Genomic DNA, 15,458 nt, shown 5'->3' on the forward strand with positions numbered 1-15,458 from the left:
ATCCATCCATCCCTCCCGCTCTGCCTCTCTGTCGTGCCACCAGATTGCAGACAAATAAAAGATGAGCAGGGGCGATCGGAGCCTGGATGGATGAAGAAAAGAAGCCAAACGAGCCCCGGGTTCACGCTCGGACGCCTCCTTTGTGCCACTTTTTCAGCACATGATAAATAAACCTGCTCCCTCAAAACGTCCCGACATCTGTCTAAAGCATGTCTGATTCTTTTTTTTTTTTTTTGTCCTTAAATATTTTGCAGACTGGTGTGTGTGAGTGTGTGTGTGACCCAAAAAAAAAAGCCTCAGTGCTAATTGAGGTTTATGCAGAGACAAAGGAAGCTCTTTTTTTTTTTTTAGTAGATTTTTATAGAACATTTCCTGTCTGATTGGCAATAAATAAGCTTAATTTAGACAAATTATACATTTAAAAAAACAGGGCTCAAGTGTAGTCAACATGGCTGTGTGTTTGTAAGGCTATCCATCTATTCAGGTGTCCCTTTATGAAAGGAAAGCCTTCACAGCTCATGTTAAACTCCCTCCACTTTCCGCCGAATTAATTTGCTCGCACATCATTTAAACCAAGTCCCTCCCTTCTTGACAGTTGGGCCTAAACACTATAAATTACCACTAATTTATACTGATCTTACTCTGATATTTGCAATAAAGGCGTATGGACTTGGCACTAATTACATAAAAGCCTAATAGCCTTGAAAATGAGCCTGGTTAGAATTATATAAAGTTTGTTGTTTGGCTGACTGGGAAATCAAAGGATATTAGAGGAGGTTCACTTGGTCTCCAGGAGGCATTTAGTGTCGTAAAGAGGTCGACAATATCATCACGGAGGCTGTGAAAGCACTAGTGATAATAATGATAATAATGCAGTTTGATATTATAGAGCCAAGTTCACATTGAAGGTGCAGCGTGGAGCACATTATTCCTGCAATGTGGGATCTGCTAATGCAGCCATGTGGTTTCTCCTCATATGAATAACTCCCATTCTCGTTGGAGTGGCTTCCTATAAAAACGGGTGCAGAGCAGCATGCACAATTAAACAAATATTGTGGTGATCCAACATTTCTCTTGAACGGGTCGAAGCTTTTCACACAGATATTAAATCAGGTTATTTTATTGGATGTAATTTGGAGGAGAAATCAAAGCCAATTACAGGAATGAGGAGGAATGAACTTGTGGATGTGAGAGGATGGAGGAGGAGGAGGAGGAGGAGGAGAGGTGGTGGTGGTGGTGGAGGGGTGCTGGGGGTCTAAAGCTGACATACCTCAGGCTTCAGCTCTGATTGGTCCTCGTTTGGAGAAGCTCATGGGTTCATTCCGTTGTTAAGCGCCTCCCCATTTCTCTAAACTACATTATAATGCAACGAACCTCCCTTTTAACCACAAACCGAATTTGCTTTCATTTAGGCTATATATATTTCTTAAATAGGTTAAAGTCATAGAGATTTTTTTTGGAATAGCACTTCGCCCTGGAGCGGTGCGCAATGCTATCTCATGCCGACCTCCTGGATGCTCGCCTCGGTGAGTTATCATCACCAAACTCCGGTCTTCAACTCTACTGTAAGCTGGAGGCACTTCTAATCTTAAATCAAGCTCTGAAAATTGTCAATTTGCTTCTTATATTATCTTAATGCGACTGAAGTGAACCAAACTCGCTTAATTCATTGGGAAAGTGATTATTATTATTATATTACTGCGTAATTTGATTTAACAATTTTCTAAGATATCGGTGTGATCGAATTGAATTAAGAGTATTTAAGGAGCAGATTGTAATGTGCATGCTGTGGTTGTCTCTGTCAAAGAGCTGCACTCTTTTTTTTAATTTCTGCATTTGTGTTTTAAGTTCCAAGTGGATGTTTAATGCACGTGCTGCTTATCTTTTCTGTTTTCTGCTGCAGTACAAAGAATGCTTCAGATACTCATGAATTCTCTCTTTTGCCTGCAGAGTGTTTTGCTTGTGTGCAGTTTGAAGTTGCCTAACGTGTCCACTCTCTCCCCTCCTGTAGCGAGAGTGTTTTCTGTCCAAGTCTCACCTGCTGGTCTTGTCTGTGCAGGGATGAAAGATGCCGCGGCGGAGCTCCTGGGCCACAGGGAGGCTCTGAAGTGCAGGCTCGGCGGAGGGGGCCCTGACCCGGGACACTCCGGGGAGCTCGGCCCGGGCCCGGACGGCGTGGAAGGGGCCACGATGCTCCCGGGTGACGATATCAACGGCGGCGGAGGATCCAACCCGGTGCAGGTCAACAGCAAAGAGCAGGAGAAGCAGCAGCAGCAGCAGAACAGCAACAACAACCCAAACCAGTCCGGAGGGCAGCAGACCCAGAAACAGAAGCGGCACCGGACCCGCTTCACTCCGGCGCAGCTCAACGAGCTGGAGAGGAGCTTCGCCAAAACGCACTACCCAGACATCTTCATGCGGGAGGAGCTGGCGCTGAGGATCGGTCTGACGGAGTCCAGAGTGCAGGTAGGACTGCTGGGATTGTAGTTTTAGTCAACAGCGGAGGAAACGAAGCCAAGCTGGACGCAGATCAGATGTGGAGAGGAGACATTTGTAGAGTTCAGATAAAAATCTAAAGCAGCATCAGCCGAGGACACAATAAATCCACCAAACACTCAAAAATGAAAATAAAAAAATCCTGTCGTGATTTCGTACTGATTATAATAACTGACAATTACATTCACTGACATTAAATCATAACAGCAGCTTTTTATTTCTTATTCTGAGAGCAAACAATTCAATTTATAGTCCACACTGAATTTATTCAGATTAACCTGCACATTTGAAATACTTCACTTCTCAGCGGCTTATTTCTTCTCAATAATCAATCAGTAAAATTGCTTTAAGAAAATTGCAATTTATTTTTTGCATGCTTGTAGAATTAAATGTTCTGATTTCAGCCGTCGGCGTTAAGATTTTAAAATTATTACTGGAGAGCTAAAAGTACATTTTCTAAATTCTAAATAGATGGAACCGGTTAGTAGAAATAAATTAATTTGTGCGCAAGTCAACAACGAAAAAACACCAAGAGATATCTAGAAAACACACATTTTATTTCTAGCTGTCCCAGAATGTGACTTCCTTCCTCAACATTTGTTTTATATTAAAAGACAGCAAAGCTGAAAGAAAATAAAACTGTCAGCTCGTGTTATTTCTCAGACTCTCACTTTAATAATACGTGTGAGTAAGAATTAAATTAAAGCTCAAACTACACACGTTTTTGGGGCGTTCCTCTCTCTCTCTCTGTGTGTGTGTGTGTGTGTGTGTGTGTGTGTGTGTGTGTGTGTGTGTGTGTGTGTGTGTGTGTGTGTGTGTGTTGAGTGCCTTGCCCAAGAGCACTGAGAGTCTCACCCGGATTCAGACCGGCGACCTTGTGGATCACACACGTGCTTCATACAACAGGACAGGAGTTATTAGAGTTATTATTTCCATCCTTTATACGACCTCAACAAACCCTGCTGTCACCCTCATGATGGGTTATTTTATTTATTTTATATTATTCTATTTAACTAAATGTCTCCTCGCAGCTATTTATTTTGCAGGAATTCTTATTATTCTGTTCTTTTTGTTTCTGCTGACGGGACTAAAACCTCTAAACTGGCCCACAGTTTGTGTGTAATTAATCCACAGGGAACCAAATGACTGCAGCCTGTTTAATATCCTCAGATAAAACCCATTCTGCACCTTCATCAGTCTGTCCTGACAAAAGTCTGCGGATTTCTAAATGCTGGATTTCCTTCTCTCCCATAATGCACTCTGCACAAATACAGAACACTTTATTAAACACTTTAGGAATTATCGCCTTATTAACTAGAAATTGCAGACGCACTTGGGTCGCTCAGGTGTGTAATAAAACCCCAATAATCATGATTATTATTGCAGAGTCTGTGCGCTATTTCCATAAAGTGAGAATTAGTGAAATGACGCTCATCTGCTGTGCAGCAGGTCCTGGTCCAGGTCCTGGTCCTGGTCCAGGTCCTGGTCCTGGTTAGCGATGGGCCTGTCAGCGCGCTACCTCTCAATGCTGGACGCGCTGAGGGTGCACTCTGTCTTTTTAAACGGAATGAGAAATTGCGTTTTCTTTCCTTTGAGGTGTAATGCATTTCAGGCCGGATTTCACGGCTGGCTACGCCGAGTGGGGAGCAGAGTGAGATAGTCCCGCTCTTATTACTGCGCAGCCACTTTCTCAAGCAAATCTTCGCATTAATCATCAGACGCCCGAGCACAAAGCAAACCTACAGGAGCCCAAGGACTCCCGGAGTAAAGTCCGTTTGTCGCAGCAATAACATTATCTTCATCATCTGAGAGCGAGTGTTTCAGCTGCGCCTCCCAGAGCAGGGAGGGACATCATGCTGTTAGAAATGTTGGATTTTGCACCAAATGAAAGGTGTTATAAATGAATAATATAATATCTGCATCTGAAAATATTAAAATATGGATGAGCTCTGTGATATTTTTTTTAGGAAAATGCAGCCAAAATGTCCACAATTTACCCTCAATTTCGAAACATTGCCACTATTTTTGAATTCAAAATAATCTGTCCAAACTTTTACAGACGTTTTTTTTAAGAGTTTAGGATGCAGATGGGGAGAATAATGAAAATAGACTAAATGTAATGTGTGTTATTTATTTATTTTCATTAACTGGGAAGGTTCACGCACAAACCTGAACACTGTGAATTGATGGCACGTCGCTGCTGCTGATAAGATCATGGAAACAACATAAATCAGAGTTTTCCTGCCGCGGATTTATTGTTGGTTGTTCCATCATCATGACGATCGCAGACTGATGTCATAACCTTTTTATGTGCTCTGATAACGCGGCCTGTCAGTGCGCCAGCAGCCAGTCCACCTGCTCCTCCTAACCCACCACGTCTCTGTCTGCAGGTCTGGTTTCAGAACAGACGCGCCAAGTGGAAGAAGCGCAAGAAGACCACCAACGTGTTCCGGGCTCCGGGGACCCTCCTGCCGACGCACCACGGCCTGCCTCAGTTCCCGTCCGCCGCGGCAGCAGCAGCGGCCATGGGCGACAGCCTCTGCTCCTTCCACGCCAACGACACCCGCTGGGCCACGGCGGGGATGCCCGGCGTGTCTCAACTGCAGCTACCGCCCGCCCTGGGCCGCCAGCAGGCCATGGCGCAGTCCCTGTCTCAGTGTAGCCTCGGCGCCGGGCCGCCGCCCAACTCCATGGGTCTATCCAACATGTCGTCCAACGGCTCCGGGCTTCAGTCACACCTCTACCAGCCCACGTTCCCCGGGATGACCCTGTCGGGCCCCACCAACGTGACCGGCTCGCCTCAGCTGTGTAGTTCCCCGGACAGTGACGTCTGGAGAGGGACAAGCATCGCCTCGCTGCGCCGCAAAGCGCTGGAGCACACAGTATCCATGAGTTTCACCTAGTAACAAGGGGCCACCGCGAAGAGCTTTTCTTCTTCTTATCCATCCAGTCCATCCAGATGGTGCACCGGGAAAAATACAACCAGGATACTTCTTCAAATAACAAATCCCTCAGCTGTACACGTGGCATTTTTTCCTCCCAAATCACAAACAAGAGGGAAAACTGAAGCTATTTATCAGGCCTGTTGGCCTTTATCAAGCATAGGACTCGTTCTGTTTTAAGCTACAGTTTATTATTTCGCATGTAGCCTATGACAACTATTTATTTGTCTATTTAAATTAACTTATTTGTTCTGTATTTATTTATTTGGCACATGCAGCCCTGGCAGGGCTCACAGTGACACTTGGCTGACTGACGGTTTTCGAAGACAGATTCTGTGGATACTTTGAAAAACACAAAAACTAGGTTACAGATTCCCTGTTTTTTCCCCCCCACTTGCTGCACAGCATGCAACTGCGAAGGGCCAAAGGGATGCACAGTGCAGAAACAAGGCACCTGGAGGTTTAAAAGAACATGAACGATTGACCAGAAGGAGAGGAGGAACTGATTTGACAGGAATCAGGACACCGTGGAAGAGGACTTGACTGCATGTGCTGTCCAAGGCAAAAAAATAAGGGAACTACTATAAATTAAGACATGAGAACTGACTTAACTATAATCTGTTATATAGGATGTTTTGTGTAGCGGAAGCACTCTTGTTCCCATTTGGTCAGTTTGTGATAACTTGAGTTTCCAAAAGTATGTCTGTGCTTATTATCAAATATGACTTTCTTAAATGTTTCAACCATTTTGTTTCATGGACATGTTTATATCAATTCAATGTAAATGATCAAATAAAAATCATTTTCAATTATGCCACATGATGAATCAGCCCTCCTTTCTTGAAGCAGATTAAAGGGCTCTAGTTTAAGACATGAAGGCATCGCTCCTGTGAAAACAGCCCTGTGGTCAGGCACTATTTTAGGGTGTTTTTAAATGGTTTATTTAACTTTAGATGCTATAGAGTGTCCTCAACCTGCAAACCAACAAATTTGGAGAATGCATGCTTTCTATTGGATAAAAAAAAAAAAAAGAAATTGGACGCAGCTTTAATTTAACCCGACACACGGATGCAGCTCCTTCATGTCTCCAATTCAACCTAAAATCACAAATCACCTTCAGTTGTACCTGTTCGGCCTTTAACATCATGCCCTGACACTGAAGGGACATTTAAGCAGTAAAAGTATTTTGTTCTCAGTCAGAAATACAAACCTCTGCTTTGTTTTTGTTTTTTATGTTACAGGAGGAAATACTGTAGTTTTTACTCTGCAACATTTATTTGATAGCTGCTACTTTGCAGATGTACATTTTTACATACAAAAACACGAGAGCAGTTTATAAAATTAACGATTAAACAAGCCAACATTATATAAAGTAGTGAAAATGAAGCCAACCTCAATAAGATACAACATTAAAATGCTGCTTAAACATTAAAGCATAAATAATAATGATCCTGTATTACATAAAATATTATACAATACATAATAACATTGTTATTTTACATTATGCATACTTTTACTTTTGATACTTTAAGTATCAGTTTGCTGAAAATGCTTACAGACTTTCATTTCTAATTTTGAAAGCATGACTTCTACTTGCAGTGGAGTAGTTTCAGGCTGCAGCATTGCTTATCTTACGAGCCGTCTTCCACCTCTGCCTCTGGGTGCAGGGTTAGCCGGTCCAGTTTGAAACAGTGAAGAGATCATCGGTGTGTCAGCACCCGGACGAGCTGCACATTTAGCAGCTCCTGTATGAAAGGAGGGGACCAGATTTTATCCACACATAACTAAGAAACTGACCCAACATCTTTAGGTGGACAGAAGTCTCCTCCAACAGTAACCACACAGAAAGTCATCAAGGAACGTCTCCACACAAAAACGCTCAATTTCCAATTAATAATCCAGGAAAGACCAGAGGTGTCAAACTCAATCCCAGCAAGGACCAAAGTGACAAGCAGACTAGCAGAGGGCTGGAGGTGCTGTTCCTCATTTTAGGATCTCTTGGCCGAAAACACAAAATAACAATCCCATCCAGCTTAATATAGAAACAAGATGAAAATTCAGGGACTTAATGTGAACGCCGACATTTAATCACGTGAAATCATGATTTTCAGGATATTTAAAATTCTTGAGGGATTCTGTATGATCAGCTTTCCAGGCTTTATACAATAATGAATCCTACGTTTGATAAAAGACCTTTTATCTTTTGATAAATATCAACAGTAAATGACTGAGGATTCAGACATGAAGCCAAGAACAGGCATGAAAGCTCTCTTGTGCTTCAGATGCAACTATTTCAGCACAGTTCTCTTGTTGAGTTCTTCCTCTCAGGCCGGATCCACATGGGACCAGGTTTAGATACCAGCACAGCCTCTTCTGGTCTTTATGAGAAAATGTATTCGGTCCTATGAAAGCTCAGTTCAGCTCTGGATAAAGAAAGATTATATTATTATTTTGTTACAGATGCTGTTCCCAAATATGAAGAATGAACTTTGATGCTCAGGTAATTTAATTTGTTAATCCAAGCGTACTGGATTTTACCCCAACAGCTCACGACATTAATGATTCGACAGGGTTAATTTGAATCAGTTTCAAGAATATTGTCAGCAGCTGTTTGAGTGTCTTTAGGGGAGTTTGTACATGTTTTCTTTTCTATGTGTATTCTAATTGACAGAGGGGAGGTTTTTGGTCAAGAAAGATCAAATGGCATGTAGGACTGTACAATTATTCTACACTGGTGTTGATAGATGTTTGGTGGGTGATCGAGGAAAACTGGAGCATCAACTTTAGCAGCTGGAGACAGTTTACGGGAACAGGAACGTAGGAAAGTCAGGCTTAAACCAGGAGATTAAACTTGTTTGACGAGTGAGAATCAAAAGGCCACTCAAGTATCCCATCACAGATACACCCGTCATGTTCCCAAGGCGTTATTCTATATTTTATATTATTCTATACATGGGAATCAAAGATACACATTTTTTTTTAGCAGCATTTATTTGAATACTGAAGAGAAATTCAAGAAAATACCAAGATCCTTCAGGTTCTACTATGTGATGCATGCATACAGTATGTCTGATGTCTGGATGTGTTTATAATCACAAAGAAGAGACAATCAGGAGGCGGGGAAGCACGGGGATGAAGATTTTTGCAGTCTGGCGACAGATGTGAAATAATATTACATAAATGTAATAATTTGTTTCACTATCACCCAGGTTAATTAGTTTGTGGAAATGGGTAACCTATTTCTCATCGGGTAATTTGTCACACACTGACGAGGTAGCCAATCAGTGACCCTGCTGTTGGTGGGATCATTTCTCCCAGAATGCTGTGCAGCGAGTGTGTCGTGGAAAATGTGAGAGCGAGCCAATGTTTACCTCCTATTTATTCCACACAAATAAATGAAATCAGTCAATAAACCATCCAAGGGTGAATATGGCTCTCTCTATCCTGGATTATGAATGAGAGCTCATTAATTTTCCTGTGTGTGTGTGTGTGTGTGTGTGTGTGTGAGAGAGACAATTTGTGTGTGTGCTCGTATGCATGTATAGGTGTGCATGTGGTCACTGTGTTTATATTTCACATGTCTATATTTGTGTATGATAAGGAGATGTCTGAGTGTATTTCTATTTATGGATATGCATCACACTGATGCATTAAAAATAAAAACAATTACTTGCAAATTATCCTAAAATAGTGACATAATAATTGTTTTTCTGCTGAGTTATATAGAAAACTGATGGCACTCTCATACCTGTCCTTTAACAATGAAGTCAGGGCAGTTTAGACTGGAAACAGAGAGAAACAGCTGCCTGGCTCTGTCCAAAGGTAAACATATGGCTATCAGCACCATTAAAGCTCAATAATTGATATGTTGTGTCCATTTAATCTGTAAAAAAAAACCCTTATGTAATGACAAAGAACCCATGACTTACTGTACATGACCCCTTAAAAACCAGAAACAGAATAATAATCTCAAACATATCATAAAATAACATAACGCACCACAGCTTGTTGTTTTTACACTCAGAACAAAGAGAGCGATAGCATGTCTATTAGCTTTGGAGATGCTGGTGTGCAGATTTTGTTACCTTTGTGCAGAGCCAAGCTAGCTGTTTCCACCCGTTTCCAGTCTTTATGCTAAGCTAAGCTAGACTCAGCAGACTTCTTGAGTGCAAAAGAGATGATTTTATTTTACAGTGCTCCATGAAGTTAAATTTAAATTACAAAACAATACAAAAAATATTTACAAAGAAACATAATTTCAAAACTAAACTGTAGCTAATCAAAAAAAAAAAAAAAAAAAAAAAAGAACTATTATACTGTGGCAGTACAACCTCTCCCCCCCAGCATCCAAGTACCTGCTCTTTATATAGGCCATTCAATTCCCACCTTGGCTCACTTCAGCTCTACCATTTGGTAACATGGTGACACAGTCTGTACTGTGAATGCAACAAATCTGCAAATAAAAATCACAGCACACACACTACAAACCTCTAGACGTTTCTTAACCATTTCCCCACAAGCTAAACAAGCGAAAACAACAATTTATGCATGTTAATACCAACAAACATTTGTCAGAAAGAAAAAAAAAACCCTCCACTTGGTCCGACCCAATGATGTCACTCTGACATCACCAACACCATAAATTGGGGAAGTGCTGGGCCGGCCTCCTCTCCAAACAGGACTCCACATGGTGAGCCAGAACAAACAAAAGGTGAGTACAAACAAAGGAATGAACATTTTACCTGCAGCTTAATAAAAGATAACTGAACTAAATGTGTGTTTTACTTAAATCCTTCCTGCACGAGACGTAAACTGTAACCTAATGACACAAACAAACCCGGGATAGTTTGTGCCTTAATGCTACACTGGCCTGGTTAAGTTAAAGAAAAACACACATGGGGAAAACAGAAACATGTCCAGGGACAAGTGGTGAGGAGGAATGAGCGCTCACTCAATTTAACAATTTAATTCAGATGTGGGCATGTCAGCAGTGTGTTAAAGCAGGCTGTAAAAAATACTAGTAATAGTTATAATACTAATACGATCTTAAACTCTCCTAAATCCTAAACTTTCATCACCTGGGCTTTCAAAGTTCATGTTTCCAATATGTGTCCTTAAGTCGCCCAATGGGAAAAGGAGAGATGGATCCCTGAGGTCAGTTTGGGTCACATTATTAATAGAAAAAAAAAAAAAATCTTATCTTTGGGGTTTTTCAGGGGTTTGAGGTATGTTGGTGGGGCTTCACATCCACGTTATGAATCCAAATTCATGAGAAGTTTAATTTTATTTGACAGGCAGAGTCTAGGAGTGTCTTGGTGATTGTTATGCCAGATGGCGGCGAGAAAATTCCATTTGAAGGTTTTATTAATTTTCGTTAAAACGGAGAGGTTCGCCGACGCTGTCTTTGCTCTCTCACTGACGAGGCTGACTGACATCCCGCTGCTCCCTCCATTTGTCATTGTTTGAAAAGGTCTTAATTGTATTACATGCAAATGAAGAGATTTGATTTTTGCCCATTATCTATTCATAAGAGAAAATGAACAGAACATTAGTGGGTCACCAAATGAGGGAGGGAGGAAGGAGGGAGAGGGAAGGAGGGGTGAGAGACGGACAGCGAGGATCAGTTAGACAGAGAGGAAGAGAATATTTCAGCTGTACATCGCTGCGCTGTAAGTCTCCTAACTTTGCTATGTGTACAAAAACAATCCTTCCCTCCCCATGTCTAAAATGTCTGTATGTAATGGGTCAAGGCTGATAATTAACCTATGATGACTGAAACACAGCAATTACAGTCATACTCATGTGACAAATCAAAGTGACAAGCTTGGATGCACTCAGTCGTCCTCCCTGGTTAGCTTTAGACCATCATCCTCTGGATTACGCACAATCTATATTCTAATCAGACCCACATCCGCTGCTTTAATCGGGCCTTATGTCTTCTAGTGCCACTGTACAGGTTTAGAGGATCATCCAGTAAAAAACAAAACCTTGGAGCTACTTCCTATCACAGACAAACTCCCCCGATGAAAGCTCTTGACAGCGAAGCCTTTGAAAGACGGTTCTTTAGGTTATTTAGGTGACTGCCCCTTTAAAGAGCAGGTTCAGATTTTTTTTTCAAGTAGGCCTGAGCATGCTTGAAACAAAGTGCTCGTCAGAACAGTGCTTGAAACACACACTCCAACTGAAGAGGAAGGATAAAAAAAAAAAAAACTTCTTTCCGAAACCAGTAATCCAACAAACATGAAACCCCCCCACCTCACACAGATCAGGCAGATGTCTCCTTCCTCTTATAAGATGTCTTTTTTCTTTTTCTTTACACAACTTGCGCTGCTCTTTGATAGTTTCCCCCCAGAATGTGTTTGTTTCCCTGCTGCAAAGAGGGAGTTTTGAACTAAGAAGGCTGCAACTGTGGACAATTGTACAGTTATTTGTGTAACTCTTCTTTTAAATGCATTTCTGTACAGATTTGTCCAACATCAGATACACTGGAGTCACACTAAGATGTTTCTTTGAGGTCAGTATGGAAAGGAGGGATGATTCCAGCGACCAATGGCTGTTTCATGCATCGGGAATGTGAGTATTTTATTCTGATGGTCATTTCAACCTAATTCTAAGGATACCGCTGGTAATATTTAATATTGTTATTGTCAAAAACTCCTGTGATTGTAGTTCCATTCATGTGTGTGATTGAGCTCCATTGTTTGCCAAAAGCACTCAGATTAACAGAGGCGCTGCAGTTTATTTTGATTTAAATCCCATATACTCCTCCTACTGTAAATGCTCCCTGATGCATGAAATGTGTATTAATCCATGGCTGAAAATAGTTCCCAACAATGTAGTGCAGTTTGAGTAATGTTTGCTGCTTTATTTAAGAAAAAATGTAAACAAATAGAAAAATGTAATGTTATATTTCCATGTTGTTTGAATATTCTAGTGGAATTAGCTTTGGGCTGAGGACAGGACAGTAGACTGGGATAGAAACTATTGAATAATCTGGTAAAAGTCATGTTTGTCATTAGCTGAGGCCAAAGTGCCGGCCTGCATGTTGAGGTGTGGGTGCAGATTCGGTGTGCAGCAGAGGCCACGGCAGGTAAAGCAGAACACAGTGAAAGCCTGATGAAGAGGGACAGTGAGGTGTGTTGGTCAACAACGAGACTCCCTCTTCTACAAGAGCCCTGCGAACAGCGAGGGAGGGAGCCCGTTATTGAATACTGTTGTTGGCCCATTGGTAAATTACAGCTTAATTCCTCTTCCATCATCATAACCATTTGTTTTCCCTTACAGGCTGGAGAATGGGGGATGAGATCAGGCACCACAGCGCAGGAAGAGCGAGCAGCCAGACTTTTTTCTTGTGCTCTGATCTTTAGTGCTGTGAGTCCTTTCGCTGGCCATCGCATCATGACTTCAGCTCTTAGCTGATTCCTGCCATTGGTCATATTTGACACCTCGTCTACAGCAGACCGAGGCCGCCGCACTCAAGAACAGCTTACCTTCTTCGTCCATTTCTTCCCGGTGGACTCCTCAATCTCTACCGCACCTCCCTTTTCTGTTCTCACTTCTCTTTATCTTTTCTCTCATCTTCACTCGATGATGTGGTTTTGAAAATTTCACTTGCCCGCCTCATTTCTTGGCACCATACAAGTCTCAGTGCATTTTCAAATTATTTGGTCCAGACTGACACACTTATACCACTGTTGGATGGGTTACCATGAAACTTGGTGATAATATTCACTGCGTCCAGAGGATGAACCCTAAAGACTTTGGTGATTGTCTGACATTTCATCTAGTGCCACCAACAGACTTTCACAAATCTACCAGATGGTTTGGTGCATAGGTTGTTCAGACTTTAGTGATTCCTCTAATTTTCCCTCTAGAGCCACCATGAATTTGTCATTTGTGGTTTTTTGGAGGGATGGCAGTGATGTTTTTGATGGTCAAATGATCCACTACTGTAGTCCAGACTCAAATATTTAATAATATAATATAAGAAGAAGCTTAATAACTTTGGTGATTCTCTGATTTTACATCTAGTGCCACAATTAGGTGAAAAAATAGTTTAGGACAAAATACCTGCAGAACTAATGACTTCCCCATCAGCCTCAGCTGTGCTTTATGATTACATGGTAAATGTTATACCTGCTAAACATCAGTATGTCAAACTATGAGCACGTTAACATGAGCTTTTAGCTCAGAGCACCACTGTGCACCTGACCGAGCTGCCTGCATGGCTGCAGTTATGTTGGTTTTGTGCTTTGACTGAATCAGTTAATGACTGATTCACTCCTCTAGAGTCTACATATTTGACCCAGGCATTCACATATGTGACACATAGTTAAACAAACGGAGCATCACCCAAATCTAAACCCCATTCACTCCACCTCACCCAATCCCTCTCCCTAACCCTCCTCCTTTCTCTAGCTGCCCTTGAGCTTTTCTATTACCGCATGGAAAGCACCTCGCAGCCCCTGACAAGCGCGGCGGATCGACACTAAATCAGAAATCAGTGCCAGCTGCAGATCTGAGCCACCATGAAGGTCACAGGCCCTACACTGTGTGTCGTCTCAATCGGGGGAGCAGGGGTAGACACAGCGAGGGTGATGTGTGACTGTGTGTGTGTGTTAACAGGGGAGACACAGAGAGGAGGAGAATGTAGCATGGAGGAAAAAGATATATAGAGGGAGGGCAGGTCAACGTTAATGCACAAGTCAGAGGAAGGAGGAGAGAAATAAGGAAAACTGCAGGCAGGGAGCATTGAAATCATGCAAGGGAATTAAACATGTGATTTGATTTTCTCTTTCAAGAATCATACTCGTAATTCAGATAAATTCAAGTGGAAACATTTCAACAAATCCACATGGTTGGTGGAGATTTGAGCCTCTCTGATCTCATGGGATTGTTACACACTGCCATCTAGCAGTAAAAAGAAGAACGACACCTATTCAAACACAGGATACTCAGAGCCAAGCAGCTGATTCTGTGTTGTAACATCACATTTCCCCTCCTCTCATGATGTCTTTTACTTGTTCTTGTTCTTCATGTTTGGGCTTTGCTCTGCAGAATGATGTGTGACATTTGAAGGCTGTTTTCACTGTCGTCTGCTGAAGGGGGAAAGTTTCTCCATGCTCACTTTAAATCTGTGTATCTACTGTACATGTCTGATTTTGCATGTAAACTCAACTACTTCAGAAGACAATCGTGATCGAATTTCAGTGTCTATGTTTCTTTTCAGACTGTTTCTGTTGTGTACTTGTGATAATTTGTCTGTGTTTCCTAACTTTACTTTACTAGCAATACTACAATATCCTCTGCAACACACACATGTATGTATATTGTATTTTTCTCATATATTTAAATTTGCATTTATTCTTATATTTCTTAATATTTCTTTTTGCACTAATTCTGTTACTGACACTTCTACACTTCTACACCTTTTCTGTCTCCTCTGCTGCTGTAACAAGTGCATTTCCCCAGTGTGGGATAAATAAAGTCTTTCTTATCTTTATTAGGTTAAAACTTCTTTCCCTTTTGAAATTTTGTTCACAGCATTTTTTTCTTAAAAGCTTACATGTTCATATAACTTTTAATGTAACATTAACATTTGTTATCATGCAAAGAGCAGAGGCACATCCTGGGAAAATAAATAACTGCGCTACTATCATGGTGATTTGGCAGGTTCTAGTCTGTGGCTGGGCTACTTTTTCCTCATTTAAAACTGACAACACTGATTGTATATTCATACATTCTTGGTTTTTCAGTGAGGCAGGTGGAGCAGATAATAATTAAGGTAATTTTGGTGAATTGCTGATGAGATAATGGGACTTTTATATGGAAAATCAAAAAAAAAATTAAAAGCAGAGTATTTATTTATGTCTTTAAGTAAGTTTGTAGTGGATCTTTTAGGAGAATATGACCAAATAATCAAAATACCACACATGTAAATGTGGTCAAACTCTCGCCTGAGTGATTCATGTCCATCCAAAGCTTCCGTAGTTTCAGTCACATGAATGGTTTGTTGTGGTC

At 41.4% G+C, this 15,458-nt stretch overlaps 1 protein-coding gene across 2 annotated transcripts; it reads left to right on the forward strand.

The window, feature by feature from the left end:
• The first annotated feature begins 1,489 nt into the window (after nucleotides 1-1,489).
• On the forward strand, nucleotides 1,490-5,699 carry otpa (orthopedia homeobox a). Of its 2 annotated transcripts, none has more exons than XM_070850893.1 (3): nucleotides 1,490-1,565; nucleotides 2,060-2,466; nucleotides 4,887-5,699. In XM_070850893.1, the coding sequence occupies exons 1-3, from the start codon at nucleotides 1,490-1,492 to the stop codon at nucleotides 5,397-5,399; spliced, it is 996 nt and encodes a 331-aa protein (XP_070706994.1). In that variant the 3' UTR covers nucleotides 5,400-5,699. The 2 variants fall into 2 exon arrangements, with proteins under 2 accessions (XP_070706994.1, XP_070706995.1); XM_070850894.1 differs by having other exon boundaries at nucleotides 1,490-1,526.
• Nucleotides 5,700-15,458: the final 9,759 nt, after the last annotated feature.

This window comes from Pempheris klunzingeri, chromosome 19, assembly GCF_042242105.1.
Source record: "Pempheris klunzingeri isolate RE-2024b chromosome 19, fPemKlu1.hap1, whole genome shotgun sequence".
Classification (NCBI taxonomy): Eukaryota; Metazoa; Chordata; class Actinopteri; order Acropomatiformes; family Pempheridae; genus Pempheris; species Pempheris klunzingeri.

Coding starts and splice junctions, on each gene's coding strand:
- otpa (XM_070850893.1), top strand. CDS start 1,490: ATGCTATCTCATGCCGACCTCCTGGATGCTCGCCTCGGTGAGTTATCA. Junction 1,566..2,059: donor CTCCGGTCTTCAACTCTACT/GTAAGCTGGAGG, acceptor TTGTCTGTGCAG/GGATGAAAGATGCCGCGGCG. Junction 2,467..4,886: donor TGACGGAGTCCAGAGTGCAG/GTAGGACTGCTG, acceptor CTCTGTCTGCAG/GTCTGGTTTCAGAACAGACG.